The sequence below is a fragment of the Anguilla rostrata genome, chromosome 10 (genome assembly GCF_018555375.3).
Source record: "Anguilla rostrata isolate EN2019 chromosome 10, ASM1855537v3, whole genome shotgun sequence".
NCBI lineage: Eukaryota > Metazoa > Chordata > Actinopteri > Anguilliformes > Anguillidae > Anguilla > Anguilla rostrata.
In genome coordinates this window covers 23,008,218-23,033,272 of record NC_057942.1, presented here as the reverse complement: position 1 = coordinate 23,033,272, position 25,055 = coordinate 23,008,218, and the positions used below count along the sequence as shown (strand labels likewise).

The following is a 25,055-nucleotide window of genomic DNA, read 5'->3' as shown; positions in this document are numbered from 1 at the left end:
TGTCTGATGGTAATTATATATGTGCAAATATAGATTAGTATCGTTACTATTGGTTCACTTATATAACAGAATGACATAGTGTATTTCTGACCAATATTTGCATTTCATGCCATATCCGAATCGGGTACTAAGGGCTCCAATATGGCTTATTTTCTGGAAGATGACTGGATGCAAGGTATGTTTTTCTCGCTTCAGCGCTGGTCATTTCAAATGCTACCAAAAGTATGAAACTTTCTGCCAATTAACCGGAATCGTACATAAAAGTATCAAGTGATTACTGACACACTTGAAATTATAAAGTCTGAAAACTGCGTGTGAATAACTTTGCTGACTTGTAGAGTTAGCTTCTACCTGAAGATCATTGCTTGCTACCTAGGTAGCAGGCAGAACGTAACAGCAAAAAACACTGAAATTTTTATGTTGCTGTAATTCCTTTACGACTTTAATGCAGCTCCTTAATTAAAGGTACATTTACGGATATTCTCATCAAATAAGACATCTCCTTAGCCTCTCAGTCGAAAATTTGGTTGCGCTGCGAAACTCCGTATTCGGCATAGTTGTCATGTATCGTCTACTAATGAAACTAGAACACAGAGTTTGTGTTTTCAACTCATAGTTTGGTTGCAGGAGCAATGAATGACTGAGTTGAGCAATCTAGGCACGCCGGCATGCCAACCACTAGGGGGATTGCGAAAAGGGGTTAATGCACTGGATGTGATATGAGCTAGAACGTGGTGGACGGTTGAATGTTGTTTTAATGTAGTCCCATCCCCATACAAGAAAACACATTTATATGCTTTATAATAGACAAGCATTTTATTCATTTTTGGAGAGATTTTCGATATGTTTCTGGACCACTAGATATTTTAGACCGCTGTACTGACAGAAAGCCTGTAATTCCCACTTGAAAATTATGCAAAAGTGAGTTTCTTGTGTCAAAACTGTTGACTTGTAGTGGAATACATGATTATGTTGTGATTTATAGCAATGCATGATTTAGACATTTTGGATAGATTTGGAGACACTGGGTACATGGCTTACTTTTTGCTTCATAGATTGCTTAAGTAGTTTTGCATATGCTCCCTTAGATATTATGCACTTGTGGGCAAGGTGTTTTTGATCCAGGACAAATATAGTTTAACCTGTGTTATATATGGGATCTCTCCGTATTTCATTGCAAACTAAAAACGAGCAAATTAATTTTAGATTTTTTACCTAGACAGTTGCATTTGTGGCACTTTATTTCTTCCATAATCATGAAGATAAACAAATCTGTTAGTTTTGTAAATGGTACAAATGTCCTGCTTCATTTAAGCCATTTTTCAAGTCTCTGTGATGCTCACTTATGGAGTTATAAAGCTTTAAATAAGGTACCCCCTAAATGGGCAATGATTGGGCAAAGACATGTGCACAAAGGGCTTAAAAGCAATAAAATCATGACACAATACATTTGATACTCTTGATACATCTTTTTTCTTGTAACGTCAGCTGAACGTATGACTGAAAACTTGAATGCAAACCAAATGTCTAGCCAATCGACGACGAACACCCACCTGTACACACAAATTGCTTTATTTACAATTTGGTGCTCTTGAATCATTGCAATGTGAAACTGACATATACAATGTATATGACAGGTTAAAATAAAGCGTTTTCAGGTATGAGATGCCAAAAGCTAGTAAAACAATTTTATGTATAAAAGTTAAAACTGTGTTCATGCGTGCTAGAGACCTGCTGCTGTAATCGAGGCACAACTAGACTAGTAGTGTGGTTGATTATAATAGCCCTAGGATGCTTGTTGGAAAGCTCTAGCATGACTTAGGTTTTGTTATAATGGGCTCTATCTTACACCCAGCGCAAAGCAAGTGTCTTTGCTAGTTTCAGACCGACGCAGTTGTCATTTTCCCGTCATTTTTATCAGAATGAGCTGATCTGTTTCATCTGCAGAGAAGTGTTCTTTCCTACTCCTTGGCAAATCCGCCATTATAATAGCAGTCCGCCAAGGTGCAAGCACACCTGGCTTTTAAAGGGAATGGAAGATGACACTATGATTGGCTTATTTCATGTTGCACCCAAAACACATCTATGTTTAATTAAGAGACTAAGTACATCCCCTTTGAACCATGTGCCTTACTTTGCGATCAGATTATCTGCCGTTAAACTAAGAAAAAGTGGATTTGGATATGCCCTAAATGCGCTTTAGACCGTGCGCTTAGATCGTTAAAATATAGCCCAATGTGTTGGTGTTCTTTTGATTTTCCTACTTTGCAAATTCTTACTGTCACTTAAAACCTAGTTTTTTTATGTATTAAAAGCAAGATGTAATTAAAAAAAATGTTGTGTCACACTACAGGATGCCAATGCATAATTTTATCTTTAAATTTTTAAGGTGTTTTCCAGGATTAAAATTGACTATAAATTACTAATTTTCCTGTGGGGCTAGGGAGCACCAACAGTGGCTGCCATACATATTGCTTTGTCTGCCATTGCCAGAAAATAGTTGGCAAGCTATCCAGCTAGCAGGTAGGTTGTTAATGTTATAATTAAAGACCCTGTGTAGTCAAAATCAGGATTTTAAAATGCTTATATTATAACCAAAGACTATAAGGTTACTTACACATTGATTGTTAAAGTATTTCATGCATGTATGTAATGAATTAGATTTTTTTTCCTAAAAACTATACAATGCTCGACATTGCTGCCTGGCGGAGTATTTGGTATTGGTGGTTTTGAGACCAAATTCGTGACGTCGCGAATGTCTAATAAGTAGAAAAAATACATATATATTCTAATTTAGTAACTAAAGGAACAGTTTAAATGTAAGAAAAGGGAGGCTGCACAGGGACTTTAACTTATTAAAAGGAGGTTTTATAAACTATTTACCGCTCTTAACTACCTTCACTACCATGCTGGGACTATTGTAGCTATATAGTAAGTCATATACCTGGGTAAGAAGAAAAAAAGCTAGCAACAGCCCTTTGCCGCGCAATATCTTGGCTAGCTTATTCAGCCAGTCTAAGCTGTGCAAGAAATGTCTGTGAGACATTTCTCACTTGCAACCTTTCCTGCTTGTTTTTACTCATGTTGAAAAGTTAACTTGCCAGGAAAAAAATATTTTAGCTTCTCAATAAATCTCTCTTTGTGTTGGATGCATAAAGAGAGGTGGATGGCCTTTGCATTATTAATGTTGCATCAGGATGACTTTTGTCCTGAGACTTAAGCATTGGGATTTTAGCGTTTGAGAATTCTTACTTGGCAGAACTCATCAGTCAGATGAAAAAAATGTACATTTAATAATGACTACCTGAATCCCAAAAAATATACATTTTCCCCTTTCTTTTCTGCAGTTTGAGGGTACACGTAGTGCTGAAGACATTAGGAGGTTCTGGGGAAACTACCTGCATCCCTCTGTTAATAAGTCATCTTGGAAAGAAGATGAGATTGAAAAGCTCAAGAACATCGTAGAGAATAGGAACTACTGCAAGTGGGATCAAATTGCACAGGAACTTGGGGTAAGCATTTCTTGGAAACAGTCTGTGGTAAAAGTTTGTTGCTGCAACCCTCCATTGGTGATGTTCATGAGGCAGCAACAGTCAAATTCTCCTTTGAGCTTTCATGAGTGCTGCTGCACCAGGTAGTGGTTTGGGAACAGTGTTTACTAAATTACTTATTTCTAATTCTACTTTCTCTTGAATGTAAAACTTGATTTTAAAAACATAGCTTCCTGCATTAATTTACTGAGTTAAATTTTTCAGTGCGAAGCCTTAAGAAAGCTGTCTGTTGAACCAGGCAGCAGTGCAAGCGAGTGCAACAATGCGGATGAGATTGTTAGAGACAGATTTATTTCAGCTTTAATTCACTGTATCAGAATTCCAGTGGGTCAAAAGTTTACATACACCAAGGTGACTGTCTCTTTAAATAGTCTGGAAGATTCCATAAATTGATGTAATGACTTTTTAAGATGCTTCTGATTGGCCAATTCTCATAATTAGGAGTTAATTGGGAGTTAATTGGCACCTGTGGCTGTATTTAAGGGCCTACCTTTAGAGCCACTGCCTTTTTGCCCTTGATACCATGGGAAAATCCAAGTAACTCAGCCAAATTGTGGACCTCCACAAGTCTGGTTCCTCCTTAGGAACAATTTCCAAACAACTGAAGGTACCACAAGCATCTGTGCAAATTGTGTGCAAATATAAAAATTTTGGGACCACACAGACACTGCATCGTTCAAGAAGGAGGCACAAATTAACTCCCAGGGCTGAACGAACTTTGGCTCAAAAGCTTCAACTGAACCTCAAGACAACAACAAAGGAACTGGTGAAGGAGTTGGAGGCATCAGGTCCCAAAGTATCTACATCCACCATTAAGAGAATCCTACATAAACATGGCCTGAAAGGCTGTCGCGCAAGGAAGAAGCCCCTACTCCAAGACCGGCATAAAAAAGCCAGAATGAAGTTTGCAGGCGATCACCAGGATGAACACCTAGCCTTTTGGAGGAGTGTTCTCTGGTCAAATGAAACGCAAATTGAACTGTTTGGCCATAATGATCAGCGCTATGTATGGAGGAAAAGGGGGAGGCTTTAAATCTGAAGAACACCATCCAAACTGTGAAGCATGGGGACTGGTGCACTTCAGAAAATAGATGGCATCATGAGGAAGGAAGGTAGTCTAGAAATACTGAAGCAACACCTCAAGGCATCAGCTAGAAAGTTAAAACCTGGTCGCAACTGGGTCTTCCAGCAGTACAATGATCCAAAACATACCTCCAAAGTTGTAACAAAATGGCTTAAAGACAACAGTGAAAAGTGAAAGTGAAAAGTGAAAGTATTGGAGTGGCTATCACTGGCCTGACCTGAATCCTATAGAACATTTGTGGACTGAACTGAAAAAGCATGTCCGAGCAAGGATGCCCGCAAACCTGACTGAGTTACACCAGTTTTGTCAGGAGAAATGGGCAAAGTTTTGTGAGAAGCTTGTGGAAGGCTACCCCAAGCATTTGATTCAACTTAAGCAATTAAAAGGCAATGCCACCAAATACTTACTGCATGTAACCTTTTGACCGACTGAAAATCTGATAAAAGATGAAATAAAGGTCTCTTATTTGGCTATTATTTTGAAATGACCTTTTATGGAAATAAAGTAGATGCCCTAATTTACTTAACAAATGGAAATATATGGTAACATGAAATGTGTGGAGTTGTGAAAAATTGAGTTTGAATGTCTTTAGCCTTGGTGTATGTAAACTTATGGCCACAACTGTATATACAGACAGGTGACAAATTAACTGAAGTGCACTGCATGATACGTTTAAGAATTTAACCTACAATGCTCTGTGGCATGTATAAAAATGCTGACCAGACTCAGCTAATCTTGATTTTAGATCAAGATGGCAAGAGGAAAATATCGAAATGACTTTGGGGTTCAATAAAGAGGGTTAATTATTGGGGCACGGATGGCAGGAGGTTCACTCACAAAGACTGCTCAACTGGATAAGGTTTGAACAGGAACAGTGACTAACGTGACATGTACATTTAGATATATGGGAAAGGCGTCAGTAAATAGTGTCGGGAATAGGGATGGGAATTGATAAGATTTTATTGATACCGATTCTACCGATCATTGATGGGAGCATGCAGCTGAAATCCTCAATGGAAAGCATCCTCACAATGATCTTATCTACAATCATTAGGCAGTGTTGTGCATACAACACAGGTCGTTCCCAGCCCAAACCACTGCAAAGAGAGCAAACTGTTTTTTTGTCAGTGACATTTCCTTCTGAAATCTACGACAGCAATTGCAACCACAACATTTATTTTGCCTTTTTGTATAGCTATTTCCATGGATAAAATCACATTTATTATTATTATTTATTGGGAAAAACATTTACTTCATATCCAGGGAGATTGCCAATTACTTGCACGTTACATGACGTGTAGCCATTTAGTAATACGATCCATTTCAGGCTAGAAAATAACCCGTTAATCCAGGGAAATTTCTGAGTTGTCTTAGAATCTTTATCGCAACAGAATGTATCAAGGCTGGCAGTGTCCGCATAGCAGCGGACGCTGTAATGAAATTTTAAGTACGTCACAAGGAGTATAACAGCTGTTTTAGAATGTCAGTACGTCACCCGGATCATTTTTGCAGCCCGGATCAAATTTGTTGTGACAGCTGCCGTCCAAAAAAACACCTGAGAGAGGCAGCGTGCTGCTTGCGTCCCTCGTTGTGGTCGAAAGCACACATTCAATGACTGTGATGCTTGTGCATTAGTATGATATATAAGGAAAAAAAGAAGAGCAACTCTTGCCCAGGTGACTGAGAATGTCAATAAAATCGACAACTACACTGAGAGGGATATTATAGTAGGGTTTCAGTGCATATTATCATTACAAAGGAAAATGCACATTTGAGAGTTACTTAGGCCATAGCCTATTTAAGAATTAAAAACAAACTCAAGACCAGATAACAAAAGCAAATAGCCTATTATACAGACCAATCTGGTGTGTGCTTATTATGAATGCATGTGACCAGCTGGCTGTTTGTTTTCCATTCATCATTTGGTAGAGGACCTAATTGCATGTGTACAATCCTGAAATTGTATTGAAATCCTAAAAATGTAGCAGCAGTGTCCAAAAAGCTATTGAACATGTTGCTTGCACTATCCTTTTTGTCACTGCTTGTACTCTATATATTTACAAGCAGTGGAAAAAAGGACGGTGCAAGCATTATTTGAGTGAATGTATAAAAATTATTTTAATAGAGTAAGCTGGCATTTATGTGGATTCATTAAGTTAATTAATCTTAAGCAATCAGCCCAGTGGTGAGCACATGTTGTTTGAAGTACAATAGACATATGGGCTATAACAGTTGTCAAAGATCTTTGCTTTGTCTTTTTAATTCTTCATTATCTACAAATAGTTTTAGTGGCCATGTGTCCACACTTTCACCAATTAGGAGCCTACTGATTTAAACTCAGCCTTTAATTTGAGTTTAAATCAGTAGGTTCCTACACGTAGAAGTAAACACGTTTACTTCTCTTATGTAAATTGTTAATATATAATACAATGTGAATATGGGACTTTTATTCTCCGTGGCATGCATAAACATATATTTCTGACAATGTGGCATAAGGGGCAAATAATCCCTCTAAACATGAAGAGCACCGAAGTAAGAAAAATTAACAACTTTTTAAAATTCTGCGATTGCAATGGTGGGTGGACCGAAAACCAGCATACAAGGTAGTGCCTATTTTGGATTGAGTTTAAGAAAGATTGTTTCATTTAACAGTTGCTGATGTACAGGCCAATTACTGATCACTATCACTACATCAGTGCTAAAATAAAAGGACATTGGGGAAGCACTAAGAAGAATAAAAGGGAAATATACCTGATACAATATACAATTAAAGCTGCAAGCGGCGTTGGGAGGGGTCCAAGCATTGGCACCATCACGCCCCCTATGGAGCGATTATAAATTGGCTTTTTCCTCATGATCATATGCCTTCACGCAACATATCTACTGAATATCATGATGATTGTATAAAATATTGATGACTTATGGCCAATTTTGTGCTAAGAGACGCTGTCGGATGACTTAGTTGCGTCGCCACGGATGTATCCTGGCCGCTTCCCGTAAAGTCCTTTACTATGTCGTAACACTTAGATGGGATGTCATAACACATATATGGCCCTGCGTGTATGTACAGCTGCAGCGCTTCCATGCCGCAACTAAAACAGGTGTCACACTAGTGTTGTCACGATACCAAAATTTTGACTTTGATACCGATACCAGGTTTAGGATCACGACAATTGAAACTGAAACGATACTGATTCAATACTGGGTGCCTAACAATACTGAAATTACCTTAATTGATCAGAAACGAAATCTCCACAAGGGTTGACCTCATTTTCGAATTCACGGTTTATTAAAAACCTGGTTTATTAACAACCTTTAAGTTGAAGCCTCTTCAACATATTAATAAGCATAGGTCTATAGTGTTACAACACTAAACCATAGAAAACTATATTAAATATATTTCAAAAATTAAACAATTTTAAAGTAAATTATCTTTAAACAGGTCTTTCACTTTTAAATAGATTTAAAAACAGCATATTTCAATAACAATACAGCATCTTCCTATAATAAAATATGTACAAATTAGAACAGCTATTGCTACTGAAGTGAACTGAGTCTAAGCTTGCGCTGTATCAACGACAGAAAATACACAAGCGCAGGTCACCTCACTTGCCAACCTTAGTTGCTACTGCCATCTAGCGAAGATTCTGACAAATTACACTTTTCATCCTCTCAATCGGTAATGCGGGAGGCACTTTTCCTTGCCTTTTACATTTGATGCAAAACTACTGAACGTCGGAAAATTCTAATACCGAACTGTTTCTTTTTTTTTTTTTTTTAAGTACCGAAAAAGTGCTGAAGTTTCGGTGTACTGTGCAACACTACATCAGACACAAACCTATACCAATCCATGGCTCAGCTTAGCAGAGAATGCACATTTCAGAGCGCCTCAGAGACAGATAGAATGATAACACATAAATACACATTTCAAATAATAAATACAACATTGAGAAAAAACGAAACAAAAGACGAAATATCAAGTCGCGACCTGCGTGCTGCGCGCCCAGCAGCCTACCGTTTTATTTATTTAGACATTGGCAGATGAGGAAATTTCCGGGTACGCTGACCTATAAAACGCTATTCCAAAAGCAAAATCAGACATGTTATACATCGTTAGAAAGCTTATACTCTCACCTACTGAATAAATGAATTGTCAGTCAAGCCAGACTGTACTGAAAATGGCGACAATGCCGTAAACGGCACGTGTGGTATTACGCACAGCTATTTTTGAAGGTAGCCGACATTTCACAAACAGATTATCCAAGACACTATATGACCACTCAGTCGCAAAAGGGACACCTCTACGCGTAAAACCAATGGTTTTACTTGAAATATGTATTTGACCAAGGTCTGGTGGGGAGTTTCTTCTGGTGCAGTCAGTTAGCTAACAAAGCTATATGGGGCTTGCTATATTCACTTGCTCTCTAACAGCTTGATAAATGTTTGAACAATACTGATGGATTGGGTGTTAACTTGCCAGCTAACATAGCTATCTCTGTCTAGGTTGTAGCTTACATTACATTACATTACATTACAGGCATTTGGCAGACGCTCTTATCCAGAGCGACGTACAACAAAGTGTATAATCATAATCAGGAACAAGTGTGTCGAAAAACCTAGAGAGAAGTACCGTTCCAAGTGCAGGGAACAACCGCATAGTTCAACTTGGACCCTGTAGATTAAACTGATTAACACTAACACAAACAAGAACAGCAACAACGCAGTCTATGCAAAACTACAAGCAATAGTTAAGACGAGTTAAGACTAAGTCACCTACGAAACAACTACCTAGTTACAACCCTAAGCTTACAGTCAATTTAGAGATTAAATTGAGAATACGATTTCTCTCAGCATAATGGCGAATTTAAAGACTAAACGAACTCACCCGATACTGTCTTCAAATTGACCGTATTATTTATTTAGACATTGGCAGACTACAGCTAATTGCGCTTTGTTATATTCAGTATTAGTAATTGCAGCAAGAACTGCAGCTGTAGTCGTATGTTATGGTAGCACGGAACGAACGGACTGTATATGTATTAGGCTACCGTCATTGTTTCATTATACCATTGTGTTTTCGAGCGTTTGCACAAAACTCAGAACCTATCAATAAATGGTTTAGCTATTTCTCACATAATGACAGATTCAAAGACTAACACAATCACCCGATACTGTCTTCAAATGGATGCAGGCTCAAGAAAGTATTATCATCCTCAAAAGCTTTACTAACAAGACTTTTGGTAGCCTAGCATGCACGTTTGGGTAGCACTGTCTTCCATTGCTTCCGACATTCAGACCCTCCCTCACTGATAAAACTAGACCCTACGGAGTCGGATTACTTGCGTCGCCATGGATGTCGCTTTCCGAAGAAGTTACTAGATGTCGTAACACTTAGATTTGGAGCTCCAGCTCTTCCGCACCCCAACTAATAAGAAAGTCCAAATGGCGGGCAAACAATATGGCGGACATAGATGCTCCCAAAAGCAAAGTTGTAGAGCACATTCAGATGCATCGGTCGATGAAGTTTTGTGTTGATCTGACTTACGGTGTGGGAGTTATGACATTTTAAACATGACCCTATGTTATAGCGCCACCATCTGGCCGACATAGGTCATTTGTAGTGCCTGAGTAGTGGGGGGCCATAGGAACCCGCCTGCCAAATCTGGTTGCTCTAGGACTTATGGTTGCTGAGCCTCAGACACTTTTAGCTGAGAAAAATAAGAATAATAATAATAATCCTAACAGATACAATAGGGTTCCACCAGCTTCGCTGCTTGGACCCCTAAATATCTAGACAGTTGTGCCATTAATGGCATGGTGCATCAGTTGGGTAGGACAGAAATAGTCCATGGCCGTGAATGCTAGCATGCTATTGATATTTAGCTATCAATCTAATGTGCTATTAAGACTGTAAACAAACTACATGTGCACAAATACCGCCCATCGGTTTTGTGGTGCCATCATGCAATTCAACCACAAAAGATTCTGAAACAAAACTCAAGCACTGAAGCTAAACTCGCCTAATTTGTGATTAACGCTTATTGAAAAGCAGACGATGACTCGCTTGTTTGCTGCCACTCCATTTCCGCCATCTTTCAAATGTGTTTTTCAATCTCTGGAGGAAGTAATATAGTGACTGAGCAGTTAACATACAAGACCAGTGTACTATCTAGACCGGCAATATTTTGGTCTATTACACTCTAGATAGAACACACTATTTTGGAACACAGCTCTACTGAACGTTTAATAAAGTAGACCTAACTAATCGTTAATGAAATTTGTTGCCAACTGATTTTTATTGTTGGTTTTGTCAATGCCATCGATTAGTTGTTGCAGCCCTTGTACACACATTATAGGGCGTTTTTCATTTACTGTTACAATTATTCCGTACCTTCTTCCTGCTGTTACAATCATTTCGACTAGGTGGTATAAATGTAACATTGGACTGTGTATTTTGCTTTTATTTGCATAATACTCAATGAAGTTATGAATGTGGTTGAAATAGTTAGTGACTACTACTGACATGTCAGAGCTGTTTGAAATAAATTTTGTAGTGCTAGGCTAGAAAATATTTTCTGAGTAAACGAGCAAAATCTGTTTAATTTATCTCATTTGCTCTCCCCTATTTTAAACATTTAGGCGAAAACCCATAGAAACGATTTTTAAAATGTTGTATTTACTCCAAAATTTGCAAAAAAGCAAGAGAAATTATCTTAACTAAATGTCTCCACTTACCCTGCACCATGCAGGTTCCTTTTCTTCACAAATGAACTATTAGTGGTGTAAATTAGACTAACAGAAGGCTAGTGATTCTTGGACCTGTTAGCAAGCTGAGTATACAGCCTGCACTGCATGTTTCCCTAAAATGAACGTTACATAAGAGTGTCCTGCCCAAAACATATTCACAATCATGTGGGCCAATTTTTGGCTATTGTCCTAAGTGCCCCAAGTTTAAATCGCACGTTATGAATTAGCTCAATCCCATGCATTTGGATGCACCCATATGAAAGAGGTCTTTGAGTTTCGATTGCCATAGCGTGCACTGAAAAAATGTTTTCATTCGATGAACCTAAAATTTTTACTTCTAGTTTACTTCGCCCATGCGTCTTTGAATATATATCTCGTTCTTTGAATTTTGCACACACGTATAGGAATGGATTGTGCAAAAATGTTTATTTCCCATTGAAAAATGTTTCAGTGTGAATGATGTTCTTGTAGTTATTTAAACAGCAGGTAATGTTAAAAAAAAGTTTTTTGTTTAGGCTAGAATCTTACTGATTGTTGGCTGTTGTGTTATCAGAGTGATCCTACAATCTATAGGTTACTGCTTGTTATGATATTTTGGCTTTTCTTGCCCCCCCCCCATATGTTTTGGCTATGCATAACAATTTTTTGTGTATCCAGTGTTGGAATTTAGCTTGCGTTTTCAAGTTTTTCAAGTGTGTCATCAAATAATTTGAGTAAGTGTTATATTAAGCTAACTATTGCTTGAAGAGCATTCTAAAGTTGGTTATCTTTAAAGTCTCACTCTCTACTACACTCTTTCCTGTGTCACCTCAGACGAACAGAACAGCATTCATGTGCCTCCAGACGCACCAGCGTTATATTCACAAAGGCTTCAAGAAAAAGGTTTGGACCAAAGAAGAGGACCAGGTCTTAAGAGAGTTGGTGGAAAAGATGCGCATCGGGAACTTTATCCCATACACCCAGAGTAAGACATGAGCTTGAATTTTATTGTTATATTGAATAACTTTTAGCTTGCTACACTAAGAAAGCAATGTCAACAGCTAGCTAGCTTGCCTGAGGTTGTTTTTTTTTCATAATTAATACATCCATTAGTTCATTTTATTCCTAACTTAGCTACAGTATGTAGTTCTCTTCTGTGTTATGTCTTTCAAAGTAATGAACAAGCTTCCTGTGGTTTTCTCATATGCATAGCAAGTGTTCTTCATATCTTGGTGCAGAAAGCTCAAGTTTCCAAAATACAAACGCACGGGGGAGGGAATTCTTGGGGAAGGGGTTGGGAGGAGTCTGTTAGTAGCCACATTTCTATTTGCATGGAATTATTGGGATAGCAGGTATGCCATCGTGCCAAGTTACGGCTTGCTGTCGCGGCATGTCCCATACCTGTACAGCACCAAGACTTTGGCACTTTTCCTGGTTCCCAACAGAAATAACCACAATGACTCTCAGCCCTTAAAAACATTAATTTCTGTACCCTTTGGCCCCATTTCAAGAGACCGAATTTGCTAACAATTTCACTCATCCACACAATAGTCCCAAACTTTTTTTTCCTTCTTCTTCATTTTCCTGCCTGATTACGTTATCATAAATGCTCCAGGCCCACAAAGAATACGTCCCCTCATTGGACATTTAGATACATCAGCCAATAAAAACATTGGATATAGACACAAAATGGACAGTGCACATGTTTAAAAGAGCAAAACTTTGCAACCCTGATGTCTGCTTCTCTCGTAGCTCACTGGGAAGCGTGTTAACCTATGGAACTTTTTGGACGAGTGACAGATCGGGGTTCAAATCCCCCCTCGGACGGAAGCAAACCTCTAACTGATTACACTGGCTTGCTGCCCAACTAAAAGTAAAACCTTTAAACTATTGCATCTGCATCCGTAAAATCTTTGTGGGAAACTAAAAAACAAATCCCAATAAAATACCCCCGCACTTTACACAGTTCCGCTTTCAGCAATTTCACCAAGCTTAACGTTAGCTACCTTGCTAACGAGACGACCATAGACTGTAGAAAGAAACGACTGACCAAGTGACCAAGTGTATAATGTTAGTACAGATACAGACGCCTCCGACATTAAACTCTGCGTTGCCATTCGGTCCGGTAGGTAACATTATCGGTTGTATAGAAATTTATAGAAACGTGTAGATAATGAATTCTTCACTGCACCGGCAAAACATTATCAATCAGTTTCATATTATTATTATTGAACATAGCTAAGCCATATGTTTACTGATAAACCTAGCTGACATAGTTTTCTGGAGTAAGTGACAAGAGGAGAACAACAGTTGATTCTCTGTCTCTGTCTGTATCTACTCAACACAGATATCATTTCATCATCGTCCTGTAAGTATTACAGCTCAAAATATTTTGGTTACATACGTTATTTTTAAAATTGAGTGTCTTTAAATAGGTTAGTGGCATTTTATAATAAGGATATTTCACACTGTAACAAGCGATCATTGGTAGCACAGTAGTGTTCGTGTTTTCATGCATCAGATAAGACATGAAAGCTGGAACATCACCAAAACATGGTGGATGGTTGAATATTGTTTTAATGTCGTCCCATCCCCATACAAGAAAACATTACATTACATACTGTAGAGTACAGAAAAACATACAATAGTTTGTCAATTACACATTTTGGTACTGTACCACATTGTGTGACAATGTTTTTGCATTATTAATCAATGTTTCATCTTAAACCTTCATAATGGCCATATTTATGTGCTTTATAATGGAAAAAAAACATTTTATTAATTTTTGGAGAGATTTTGGATATGTTTCAGGACCCCTAGATATTTTAGACCACTGTACTGATGGAAAGCTTATAATTCCCACTTGAAAATGATAGAGCAGTGAGTTTCTTGTGTCAAAACAGTTGATTTGTAGTGAAATACATGATTATGTTGTGATTTATAGCAATGCATAATTTAGACATTTGGCGACACTGGGTACACTGCTTAATTTTTGCTTCATAGATCTTTCATAGTTCTACATATCCACCCTTAGATTTTGTGCGCTTGTGGTCAAGGAGTTTTTGATCCAGGACATGCGTATATAGTTTAACCTGTTTTATATGTGGGATCTCTCAGTATTGCAAATTAATAAAGAGCAAATTAATTTTTTCTTTTTTGCCTAGATAGTTGCATTTGTGGCACTTTATTTCTTCCTAAATTATGAATATAAATTAATCTAAGTTAGTGTTGTAAATGGTAAAAATGTCTTCCTTCATTTTAGCCATTGTCTCTGTGATGTTCACATGTGAAGTCATAAAGCTTCAAGTAGCCTAAATGGGCAAGGATTGGCCAAATTTGGCATGTGCGCAAAGGGGTTAAACAATTGTAACTCTTGTAGTGTTTGACCTAGTGATTTGAAAGCAATGTCAGTGGATATCACTCCTCACTTTGAACAAATCTGCCTCAAGGAATCATAAGACCTCCAGATTATATTTTCCACCAATGTGATTAAAAATACTTACAACGCTTCTTCTTCAAAAACGGACCTATTTGGTATTTTGGCTCATCTTACATACACTGTGTGATCAAACGTATCTGGACACCCCTTGGTCTGGCACTGTTTCTCATGGTTTGATCTAGGCCCCTTAGTTCCAGTGAAGGTAAATCTTAATGCTACAGCATACAGTCACATTCTAGATGATTCTTTACTTCCCCAACAGTTTGGGGAAGGCCCTTTACTGTTTCAGCATGGCGATGCCCCAGGCACACAGTGAGGTCCATATAGAAATGGTTTTGTCGAGAACAGTGTGGTAGAACTTGACTGGTCTGCACAGAGCTCTGACCTCAAACCCATCCAACACCTTTCGGATCAATTGGAAACCAACTGCGAGCCAGGTGTAATCGACCAATCTGTGGCCGACCTCACCAATGCTCTTCTGGCTGAATGGAAGCAAATCCCTGCAGCAATGCACCAACATCTAGTATAAAGCCTTCCCAGAAGAGTGGAGGTTGTTAAAGCAGCAAAGGGTGGAACAACTCTATGTTAATGTCCATAATTTTGGAAGAGATGTTGGATGTCATAGGTCTACATAACTTTGGCCATATATAGTGTACCTTTATTACAAGTTTTTAGCGCTTATGTCAAAATATGGCCGAATGACAAGCTGATGAATTTGCCGTGGGTGTGGCCTTTCACAAAAATGTAAATAATTCCAAAACCGTTTGGCCTAATGTTATGAAACTTGGTATGTGTTTTGGCAGGACCCCATGCCCCAAGTCCTAGCCCAATCTAACCACTATGGTGCATAGTTCATCCTCTTAAGTTGAAACATACTGTATATATGCTGTGTTTGTGTCTGCCTTCATGGAGTCCATCTGCTTGTCAACTGTTATTATGCTGCTTGGACCTGGGAATCGCTGCTTGCAATTACTTTTACGAATCCTAGCAGCGAAGCTGCTGGAACCCTGTTGTTTTTGCTAGGATTCTTCTTCTGTTTCCTATTTGTCTTCCTCTTCAGCTTCCTTTTCTTACTTCTCCATTTTCCCATACTCAAAAACTCAAAAAATTTGTGACTGTTCAGAACTGACAATTTATTATGCATGACACACATGCAACTGACCTGTGCAAAATTGCAATATTAGTTATCCCATATTTTTCACAAATAATATCATAGAACCTATAGTGTCTGCCAATTGGGTTTTGCACTATTTCAAATTATTTTCTCATAGTTCTCCTGAAATGCTGTCCCGATTCTCCCCAAATTTGGCTTGTATGATCTACAGCATGTCACTACCTTAAACTGCGATGGAAAGTCTCAATTTCTGGCCACTGAACTGTAATTTAATTTTTGACAAAAATGGCTGACTATTTTGCAGTCGGCATAAATCACCATTTATGCCGATTGCAACAATCCTTCAGAGGTTGATAGACAGCCATATTGTGGACGTGCATGCCCAAGCTTGCAGTGTTATTTTACAATATGACTTATAGAGGATGATTTTTGCAAATACTAATTTTGCATAGGCTCCATTAAACCAAATTATATGACAGGAACCATCAGCATGCTTCTTTTGTTGTCCTTTGAAGTCCAGGATTATTCAAGATAAGTCAAATATGTCTCAAGATATTTGAAGAGACGCCCCTTTTTTGTTTTTATGTAGATAATTCAAACCCTGACTAACCTCAGTAAGAATATGTCTGTATGATTTGGTCACCACCGTCTTGAATTGGTGGTCATTTTGGATTTTGTTTGTTCATACGTGACTTTTCTGACTTCTAACTTTCACCGAGTTGATTCACATGCAAATTGGCTCACCGATAGATGGTACCTCCAAACCAGTACTCTTCAGATGGTGCCAATTGGATACACAGTGGCACTGTAAAGGTCTTTACACACCAGGGACGTGAGGAATAAACGACACGAAAATGCGAATAATTCGGAGGCAAATTTTGACACGTCTGACTATTCAAATCAAGCGCGAATAAATTAAGGTTCTAAAAAAAAATCGCGCCACTGAAGAAAAAAAATGGAATCAACATCTAGCGATGATGACCTGGTGCTCCTTTTACTTAATAAAAAGAAGAAAAAAAACGAAATACCTGGGTACACCCAGTATTGACAGAGAGGAGAACTTGTTGAGTTCCATTGCTTGGTTCAGGAGCTTAAACTGTACCACAGCCACTTCAGAACATACTTCAGGATTTCCGTCTGACAATTTGAAGCACTGCTGCAACAGCTGGCACCTAGCTTGAGGAAGCAGAGGAGTAATTTCAGATAGCCGATTGACCCGGAGCAGCGGCTAGCCGTATGTCTGAGGTAAAATAATAGTTATTTAATTTGAGGAAAGTCACATTTGTTTGTAAACAGTTCCAGCTGTGCGCAGTGCGCATTTGGCTCATTCATATTCTTCGACAGGGGTCGCCTGTAGCTTGGTCAAAAATCATTCAAAGTCTGATCTCTCCTCTTGAGGCTTGCGTTAACATACGCACCAACCAGACACTTAGTGGTTAATAAATACCCATCTGTTTTGTTTATTGGCCTTTTTGTGCGCTCCAAAGAAGGCAGCAATGCCAGTACATGTTGGTAGGCTTATTTTAACCTTGGTTTTAACTTTAATGTCGCCCAACATAGCCTTTTTATCCTTGTATCCTTTTGGAATTTTCCCCCCGTCTACAAGGAGCATCTCTTCTCCGAGTAGCCAAGAAAGGGCATTTCCTCACTAGGTGGTTTTTGCGCACAGTAAACTCTTGCGACCCTTATAGCCTCTTGTCGTCATTCCACAGTACAATTTCACATCGCTTATTCTGTTTTGTCAACTAGGCTACATCATATCCTTTTAAAGACAAAAATAACTGAGCATTGGCTAGAGACAAATAAATTAAATAAATAGACAAACTTTATATCAGACTGATAGGTGGTGGATAGAGGGAGAGACACATAGACTAGGCTGTTTAACCCTTGTGCATCGCTAAATCATTCCTTCCCATGGTCCTCAATGTGTACAGTGCTTAAAAACAGCAAAGCACAGTACATTTCTAAATTAGTCATAACGGAGTGGAAAGACTGGGCAGCTGTTCACGCAGACAGAACAGCAGTCACTAGTAGAGCTGTAAAGCAACAGAAAGAAATTATAACCAAGAAGGCAATACTGTATTAACAAAGGCAGCAGCTGCTTTGCTTAAATCAGGGGGTGTTATGCCATTTTTTGCATCCCCGCCGAGAATTGCATCCCCCCTGTTTTTTCAGGCAGGAAGACTATCACATGTATGGAATTCACACAGTCGAGCCACAATAAACTAAAATATGTGCTGGTAAAACCATTTGATTCCTATCAAACTTTGATTTGAAGTGTCATTACTGAGTGTTAATGGGTGCATGCATTATTCGGCAGAACTGATTGTTGCTGCCGAATAATGCATCCCCTATTATTTCAGCTTAGGTCACTATTAAATGTATGCAATTCACACTGTCAAAGCCAAAACAGCCCAAAATATGTGCTGGTAAAACCATTTGATTCGTAGATCTCCAGAAATAAAGTTACAGTCTGGATTTGCGAATTTCATGTGTATATATTGTTAGGATATGTTGCCCTTATTCGTGGAGTCAAATGCAGGACGATGAAGAACACGTTGACAAAGTTTCCTCAGAGGATTTGATGTTTAATTCAATGCGCAAGGGAGAGACAGACCCAGCACATTCGGGCGCTGGGCTGAGAGAATCTCTGCCGATCACGCTGTGTGGTGTCTGCATATACAGTTTGCAGTCATATATATCAAAAGGTTGAGTTAAGTGGCGGGCCGGAGACAAATGACCTTGTCCCTTCCTGGGAACCCTCGCAGCCATTTAGCATAGGAATGTGACATCCTTGCCGCAGACACTAGAGGTGTTATACTGAGACACACAACAGAGGGGCTAGACACAGAGGCATGCAAACTACAGACACAGTAATGGCAGAAACGGAAACACAGTACACTACATATAATATGTATACTAAATAAAACTGGGAACCTATCAATATGTATATACTTATATATATTCTATAGAGACACTTTAGGATCAGACACTCAGTGGGTTTACATGATGCTTGAGAAAGTCGATTTATTGTATTAGTCTGGCTAAAACTGGACTTTTAAAAATCATGTAAACGTTGTAGTCCAACTGAAATCGTACTAATTCAAATTTTTCAAAGTCGGACTAACATACCTAGTTAATGCGGTTGGAGGTCAATTTACTACGGCATGTATATGCTTCAATAGGCCAAAAATTGGCCTAGGCATTCTGCGCATGTTCCGTAATTTGCATAGCTACTGTGGCCAAGCAGAATCGATAACGTTTCAGAAAATATATAACTTTAAAAGATTTAATTCAATCTTCTACTGCGACTTTTGCCGTTTTCATGCCTCCATGACGGCACAGCCGTGGCCGGAGGCATTATGTTTTCGGGGTTCGTCTGTCCTGATTCTCGCGATACCTCAGGAACGCCTTGAGGGAATTTCTTCAAATTTGGCACAAACGTCCTCTTGGACTGAAGGATGAACTGATTAGATTTTGGTGGTCAAAGGTCAAGGTCAAAGGTTTTTGGCCATAACTCAAGAATTCATACGCTAAATATGACAAAGTTTAACACAAATGGATAAAATAGGATAAAATTATGACACAAAGTGATGACATTTTATATCCAAACGGTCAGTCTAGCCAGGAAAAGGAACCAGGGAAGGAGTGAATTATCACATGCATGAAGCCTTTCCTCCTGGCTAGACCCCATTGTTTAGAGATTGTACTTAAGCTGTGCCCTTTCAAATGCAAGCTCTCCCCCGAGACTTAAGCCGCGTTTCCACCAAAATTACCCGGAACTTTCAGTCCCAGGAACTACTTTACCAGGAACTAAAAGGTTCCTTCAGCCAATGGTTGTCTGCGTTTCCACCGGGGTCTAAAGTACCGCGAAGATTAGACAAATTAGCCCACTGACGTTGTCGTCGGTCCATCTGTCATATGATTTCTTCTGTAACCCCATACTACCACCGAAGTAGCCTACATTATTTTCTAATAACCGGGACAGCCCGGAGGGGTTTATTCCACTTATATACAATGGGTTACCAACAATGACTATATATGGTTACTTTTGTATTTATTGATTTTCATATATCCCCTCAAACACATTCATTAACAGCAGAAAACATGCACACGTTGTAAACAATTTGCTGTTTTATTACTTTCTCGTCGTCAATTCCATATAGGCTAATCGCAAAATGACAAGAATAGAACGAAAACTCGGACTTGCGTGAAAATGTAAATTAGTAGTGGTACAGCCACCGTTTGCTTTCCTTCGAAGTTACTGCTAGCCGAGCAGCGAAGTGTGCCCTCCAGATGCGAACCATGCACCATAAATGAGTCCATAGTCTTCCTGGTCTTTTTGTGGAATTGAAAAATGGCAGTAAAATTGAGTAAAATTACGGCAGTCTGAAAAAGCTAAAGGGAAGATTACTAGAATTAACCTGTTATTTTACCCTGACAAAAAGTGCGGAAGGTGATTTCCAGTTTGCTTTTACTGTATCACCAATGTAAATTACGCAGAACTACCGCATACCTCACATAACTGTATCAAACGTTTTGAGTCAATTACAACGGGCTAACAAAGAAAATCCGGAAGGAAATATTCAGCAACCGAATTAAACCGTTTGAATGTTTTGGTACGTAATATGCCGTCCCAGCACAAATACTTAGCATTTTCTAAAACGAATACTAAAGCAAGAAAAGAACGTTTGATTTCAAGTTATTATGAAAATAAATCGGTTTGCGGCTGCATATTTTTAAACATGGCGGTTGAAATAAAACACTGCAAGTAGTCGACCAATCAGAAATGTTCAGCGCTTGCGCCCCACCCCAAAGGTTCCGGTACTTTTGGAAAGTACTACCCCCCGAGCAGGGACTTTTTGGGGGGTAAAATAAAGTCCCCGGAGCTTAATTTAGACCCTAGTTCCTGCGGTGGAAACGCACTGAGTTCCTCAAAAGGTTCCTAGTTCCGGGGTAAAGTTCCTGCGGTGGAAACGCGGCTAAAGTAGCTATGCTGTAGTTCTTAAACACAGCAAACACAACGCTCAGACTGACTGATTACGCTCAGTTCTGATTAGACACAAGCTTGTTTACATTATGTTACTGTCAAATAATACATCGCATTGTTGACCGCTGTTACATTTATTATATTTTGGAGAATAAACATCCGCAAAAGAAGGGGGGGGGGGGGGTATTCTACGAAGTAGGATTAGAATGTTAGTCAGTAACTCTGAAAAAGATCATGTTATGACTTTATCTTGTTGATAGTGATTTGGATCTGTAAAACAAACCTTGAACGTTCACTTATCCAGGGTGGTGATTGCTCATAATAAACAAAATGTCAGAAGATATTTTGTAGCACTTTTTAAAGATATCTGATTAACCTGATAATCCTGCTTTGTTACCCCCTGATGGGTGCAGGTTAGCCCAGACTCGGTATCTGCTCGGTCCTATTGTAAAATGTCCAGCAGTCTACCAAATCGGGGCTAGGTGCAGATAATGCATAATCCATGATCCATAAACATACAGCCTAGACCTACTCGTCGTTTTGTGACAGCAAACAAACTGACATGACTTTGAAAAACATTAGTTTTACATTAGTTAACGTTGTAACTGAGCAGGTTAGCTTCATATGGGCTAATGTTACCTTAGCATAGAAGTTTAAACAAAGACGTTTTACGTAGAATGAAGCTTGATATACACACACCATCATCATACTGAAGCTCATTTGCTATTCCTCTCGCACGTTGTCTTTGAAATCGTTGTCTTTGTAGTTCTTTTCTCTTTTGTCATACAGAACTGAGTTCTGTGAAACAAAGACAATCAAACAATCCACCATGCTGGATCCAGGTTCAAAAAATATTATTAACGTGCGAATTAATCACACGGGAAAAAAAACGCGTCTGGTGTGTAAAGACCTTAAGAGTCAACTAAATTTCCACAAATTAAACATTATGTCCTGCTCTATTTTACTTAATGACCAGTAGTTACTGTCACAAGATCCCTTTGTAGATACAGTATAAATTTGCCTCAAGGACCCATTAGCCTCAGACGAGGGTGTCAAACTGAATCCCAAGGGGGTCACAGTATTTGCGAGTTTTTGTGGTTTCCTGTCAATCAACTGCCAATTAAGGCCTTGAGAAGAAGGTATGTGGATTCCTTTGCTAATGAATGACTTAAATGACACTAAAGGTACCTCCTGATGTGTTTGACTGATTTGCATGAAACCTGAATTGTAGTACTCACAGATATTTTGAAAAGTTATTTTAGCAGAGGTGTTAACCTTAAATACATGCTCTCAGTAATCTAATGAATTTGCTTGTGTTTGTGGCTTTGTACCAAGTGGATAAAAATCCCACACAATTAAACAAAGTGATATAACTTAGTTTATTTACAGTACAACTCCATCCTGAGGACAGCCCTAAAGAATTGGCCTGATTAGACAATAAAGTGTTGCTATGGAGCTCAACAAATTTTTAAAAATGGAATGATTCACAAAAAATCTGCTTTTCCTTGTAGACTTTTGAAATTTGTTGGGCTGACTATGCACCTCATTAGAAATATGGCTATGTATGCTTTAGTTTCATTTGCACATGTATTTGTTACTGAGTGCTTAACTGCTGCTTGCAGCTGTTCATTATTTTTCTTCCCTGAAACTGAATGGGCAGCACAAATCGTAAATCCTATGGCTGCGAAACTTGGCAGGTTTGTTTATATGCCTCCCCACTACTAGGGTTGGATATCATTTAAATTGTATCGCTTCCGGTTACCCTTTCTGATTCTGCTTATCAAATCCAATTCTTTAATTCTGGTTTCAGTTTTTGTCATTTTTTTGAGGAAAAAGGGAAACCAAAATATGTTGTACGCAGAACCACCATTATTTTCTGCAGATATAAGCTGTCATAAAAAGTAAATTGTCATTTAGTTAAAAAGTTAGAGATAGCAATGCTGTGCTCCATAGAGTTATTATTAGCAGTCCGCAGATTCAACCAATTAATCAGCCTTTATTTATGGAGCACATTTCATACAAATTTGCAACACAATGTGCTGAACACAAAAATGAAAATAAAGTACTTAAAAATCAGGTGATACATAAAAGTTCATAAAAGATAAGATAAAATTAAAAAAAAAAAAATTAATAAAATGATTTAAGAATATTAAAATGATTACAAAAGAATATGGATGCCCTAACTAAATGCAATGCTAAAAAGGTAAGTCTTAAGATTATTTTTGAAAGTGTCCACAGATGCAGAACCCCGCAGTCCCTCTGGCAGTCTGTTTCAAAGGCTAGGGCCACAGAACCTGAATGCCCCCTCACTTCTCTTGGCCCCAACCCTTGGAACAGTCAGTAGGCCAGTACCAGAGGACCTCAGGGATCTGTTAGGCACATACCTTAAAAGCATATCTGCTAAATAGAGAGGTGCAATGCCATTAAGTGATTTAAAAACCAATAAGAGAATTTTAAAAGTTATTCTAAAAGATACAGGGAGCCAGGGTTCGTAGTACAGGGGTGATATGATCCGGTTTCTTTAATCTGGTTAAAATTCTGGCAGCAGAATTTTGTATCAGTTGAAGTCTGTTTATTTGTTTTTTGGGAAGACCAGTTAACTGAGCATTACAGTAGTCTAGTCGGCTAAAGAAAAAGCTATGTACCAACCTCTCTGCATCTTGCTGCCTTAAGAAGGGTCTCACCTTAGCTATATTTCTGAGAAAAGGCAGACTTTGGCAGACTTTGTGACCATGCTGATATGAGAATTAAAATTTAGATCAGAGTCTATAATAACACCCAGATTCCTTACATCTGTTTTTGTCTGTGAAGCCAAAGTGCCCAGCCTTGAATGAACTAAATTTATTTTTGATTTGGGACCGACTAGTAGAACTTCAGTCTTATTCTCATTTAATTTTTAATTAGAATTAAAATAAAATTAAATTAGAAAATTACTGTTCATCCAATCATTAATGTCAGTGAGGCAGTTTGTTAAAATGGAGATGGCACTTGGGTCATTTGGCTTCACAGACAAGTAGAGCTGAGTGTCGCCAGCATAGGAATGAAAATTCACCCTGTGCCTGCGAATAATATCTCTGAGAGGCAGCAAATACAGAGAGAACAGGAGGTGTCCCAAGATACTGCCTTGTGGGATGCCACAGTCCATACTAACATGTTCAGAGAAGTGGTCATCCAACTTTAGAGTGAACTGTCTCCTAGTAATATATGTATAAAACCAATTTAAAATATTGCCTGAGAGACCAACCCAATTTTCAAACCTATCAATTAAAATACCATGGTCTGTTGTGTCGAATGCAGCGCTAAGATCTAAAAGAATTAAAATGGACACATTATTCGAATCAATACTAAATCTTAAGTCATTTAAGACCTTCACTAGTGCTGTCTCTGTGCTGTGGTGGGCTCTGAAACCTGATTGAAAATTTTCTAGGATGTTGTTTCCATTAAGATACTCATTAATTTGCTTAAAGACCACTTTTTCCAATACTTGACTTAAAAACGGTAAATTTGAGATGGGTCGAAAGTTGTTCAAATCAGAGCTGTCGAGATTAGGCTTTTTTAGCAACGGCCTGCAGTCTTAAAAGCGTTTGGAAAAATGCCAGATTTTAATGACAGATTTATAATGAGTGCTGTATTCTTCAGCAGACAGTCAAAATTGTCTTTAAAAAATCTAGAGGGGATTCGGTCAAGAAAACTAGTGCTTGGCTTCAGCTGTGAAACAATCCTGTTGAGTTCATTTTCACTGGTCTACTACTACTACTACTGTGAAGCAGTGGATAGTAGACATTTTGGGTTTGTTTGGTGGGCAATAACTGTACTCCTTTGGGTGCTCGTAATTTAGGACCTTGTCTTGACAATTTTGTTCTTAAAATATAAGGCAAATTCTTCACATTTTGAGGCTGAGGCTTGGCTGGGGGGAGCTGAGCTTTGATCTGGATTTAATAGGCGGTCAGTGGTTGAAAACAGCATCCTAGGGTTATGCGCATTGTCAGTGATTAGCTTTGAAAAGTGAGTTTGTCTCGCAACACACCCAGCTCTGTTGTATGCTATAAGATGTTCTCTAAAGATATCCAGGTGTATAGTTAATTTACTTTTCCTTCATTTATGTTCTGCCCTTCTGCAGACTCTTTTTAGTTCATAAATATCACTTGCTT

The 25,055-nt window shown here is 38.5% G+C and overlaps 1 protein-coding gene across 7 annotated transcripts in view; it reads left to right on the top strand.

Moving 5' to 3' along the window:
- Window positions 1-25,055, top strand: part of snapc4 (small nuclear RNA activating complex, polypeptide 4) — a 152,578-nt gene that overhangs the window by 60,050 nt on the left and 67,473 nt on the right. For all 7 annotated transcript variants that reach the window (XM_064297540.1, XM_064297543.1, XM_064297539.1 and 4 more), the window contains 2 exons: window positions 3,348-3,512; window positions 12,196-12,346. In XM_064297540.1, the coding sequence (XP_064153610.1) occupies window positions 3,348-3,512; window positions 12,196-12,346 (316 nt within the window). The remainder of the gene's footprint in view (window positions 1-3,347; window positions 3,513-12,195; window positions 12,347-25,055) is intronic.